Source organism: Trypanosoma equiperdum, assembly GCF_001457755.1.
Source record: "Trypanosoma equiperdum strain OVI genome assembly, contig: ctg_1916, whole genome shotgun sequence".
NCBI classification, from domain to species: domain Eukaryota; phylum Euglenozoa; class Kinetoplastea; order Trypanosomatida; family Trypanosomatidae; genus Trypanosoma; species Trypanosoma equiperdum.
This window is the reverse complement of record NW_027123967.1, coordinates 2,028-4,179: the sequence shown is the minus strand read 5'-3', so window position 1 is coordinate 4,179 and position 2,152 is coordinate 2,028. Positions and strand designations below refer to the sequence as shown.

Below are 2,152 nucleotides of genomic sequence, written 5' to 3'. Positions count from 1 at the left end.
CAACGGTGGCCCTAATGGCTACTGCACCTAAATGTCCAACCCAAAGCGGCGCCCAAACCCTCCAAGCAAAAGGACAATGCGAAACGATAAACAAGGCAGCACAATGGAGGAAAAAGCAGCCAAGCTGTAAATGGAATGGCAAAAATGACGATGATAAAGAACACTGCAAATTGAATGAGACACATGTAGCACAACAAGCACCAACACAAGCAGGGGGATGAGGAAATGGAGAGATAAAAACAACAGAAAAGTGTACCAAACACAATGAAAAAGAGGATTGCGAAGCGGAAAACAAGAATGTCAAACCAAGTGAGAAATCTGTTTGTGGTTGGATCGAAAACACTTGCAAAGATTCCAGTTTTCTCCTAAGTAAACAATTTGCTCTTATTGTTTCTGCTTTTGTGGCCCTCATCTTTTTAAACCCCCTCTTTTTCCTTTCTTAAATTTGATATATTTTAACACTTTTTGATGAAAAAGTGAAATTTTTAAAAACTTGAAAATATGACCTTTAGTGTCAGAGTGGTCTGTGGGTGCACAGTGCCAGGATGATAGGGTGTGTAAGGTTGAGCAGAATTCTCATTTTTTATTATGTGTATTTTATGGATGTTAGTAATTGTTGTAATAGTAATAATAGTGATAATGATAGAAGTGGGTAAGTAAAATAATAATTATTATATTTATTGGAGAGAATTGTGAGTGTGTGTATACGAATATTATAATAAAAGTGTGTCGAAGACATGTAAACAGACAAGCTAAAACTTCTGAAAACAGTCGAACCACCGTAAGGCGGTATGTGACTGATAATTATGGGGCAGAGAAGGGAGAACACAAGAAATATAATTGAAGGAAAAACAGAAAGAAAAAGGAGGTGGCATATTTACGGCTTAACGCAAGAATTACTACTGGTATAAGCATATGCAAAGAGATGATGGAATGAACAATGACAAGAAACGCAGTCCAGTACATGGGACAAGCGGGACCTCTAAGTCATTCAGAAAAGCAGCAATAAGACCACGGAAAATGGAGGAAGAAAAATAACGAATGAAATGAAAGGATGCGGCCAAACGCAGCACGAAAAAAAGAGATACAGAGGGATATTGTGTACCACATTTCACTTACTAATAAATAGATGCTTTTTCTAAGATAGTGGCGACTGTAGTTTTTGACGTGGTGGTGGACTCAACTATCAAGTTCTGAATAGTAAGAAACACAAACTTGACCAGAGGGAAGGAATTGGGTATGTGTGAGGCAATATTGAAGTCTTTTCCCCATAAGGTAAAGTAATAATTGTTGAAATTTGTTGTATACATTATAAATGTATCTGAAAAAGAATTTTAAAACAAGGACTAGTACCAGTGGATTCGTGTGAACAGCAAAGGCCAGCAACAACATGTGGACTGGGTAAAATGAAAGTAAGTGACTGCGTATAAGACAGAGGGTACGGGGAGTATTAGTAGATCGTTATTGTGAAGGAAATGTAATGAAATAAAGAGAAAATGGAAAAGTTGCAGTTTCAAACGCGACAACAACAATGGTCAGCTTACTCGGACATATAGCACGGCCCAGCTCAGTGAGCAACAGGATTCGTTGTGCAGACGAAATGAGCTTCCCACGTTTTCCATTGTGATAGAAATAGTAGATGCTCGAGGTTTAAATAAAATATGGAATGACGAGACAGAAAGTTAAGCAGGCTGGAACACAGAATTCACCTGACGAAACTCACAACTTTCGTATAATACTGTGGCTGTCTTCAGAATTACATAAACCTAGGAAGAGGTAGCTGAAAATAGAGCAGCTGATGATTATTGAAATATTTGTAACAACACACGCAACAAACACCAGATTCAGAAAAGCCAGAGTTAAACGGAAGAAAGCACAGAAATAACTAACGCAATGCAAGAATAAAAGAGATATTAAACACATGATTGTGAACAAACGCCACAAGTAGAGGATTCTACACTCAGGGAAGTTGTTAAAGTTAATAGATACAATCAATATGACCTATAATAGTGCAGTTAAATTCAGCTTAGCAGTCAGAAACCACAGAGCTGCAGCCATTTCTCAACAACATTTTAAAGACCGTTAAGTCTTTTTATATCTTTATGTGTCACAGAGAGCGACAATTATAAATGGCAATGGTACTGACAAATGC

At 37.5% G+C, this 2,152-nt stretch overlaps 1 pseudogene across 1 annotated transcript in view; it reads left to right on the top strand.

Moving 5' to 3' along the window:
- Positions 1 to 413, top strand: part of TEOVI_000649200:pseudogene — a 1,577-nt pseudogene extending 1,164 nt beyond the window's left edge. The window contains exon 3 of the mRNA in view: positions 1 to 413. This exon is cut by the window's left edge and continues 10 nt beyond it. Within this exon, the coding sequence occupies positions 1 to 413 (413 nt within the window).
- The last annotated feature ends 1,739 nt before the right edge of the window (positions 414 to 2,152 follow it).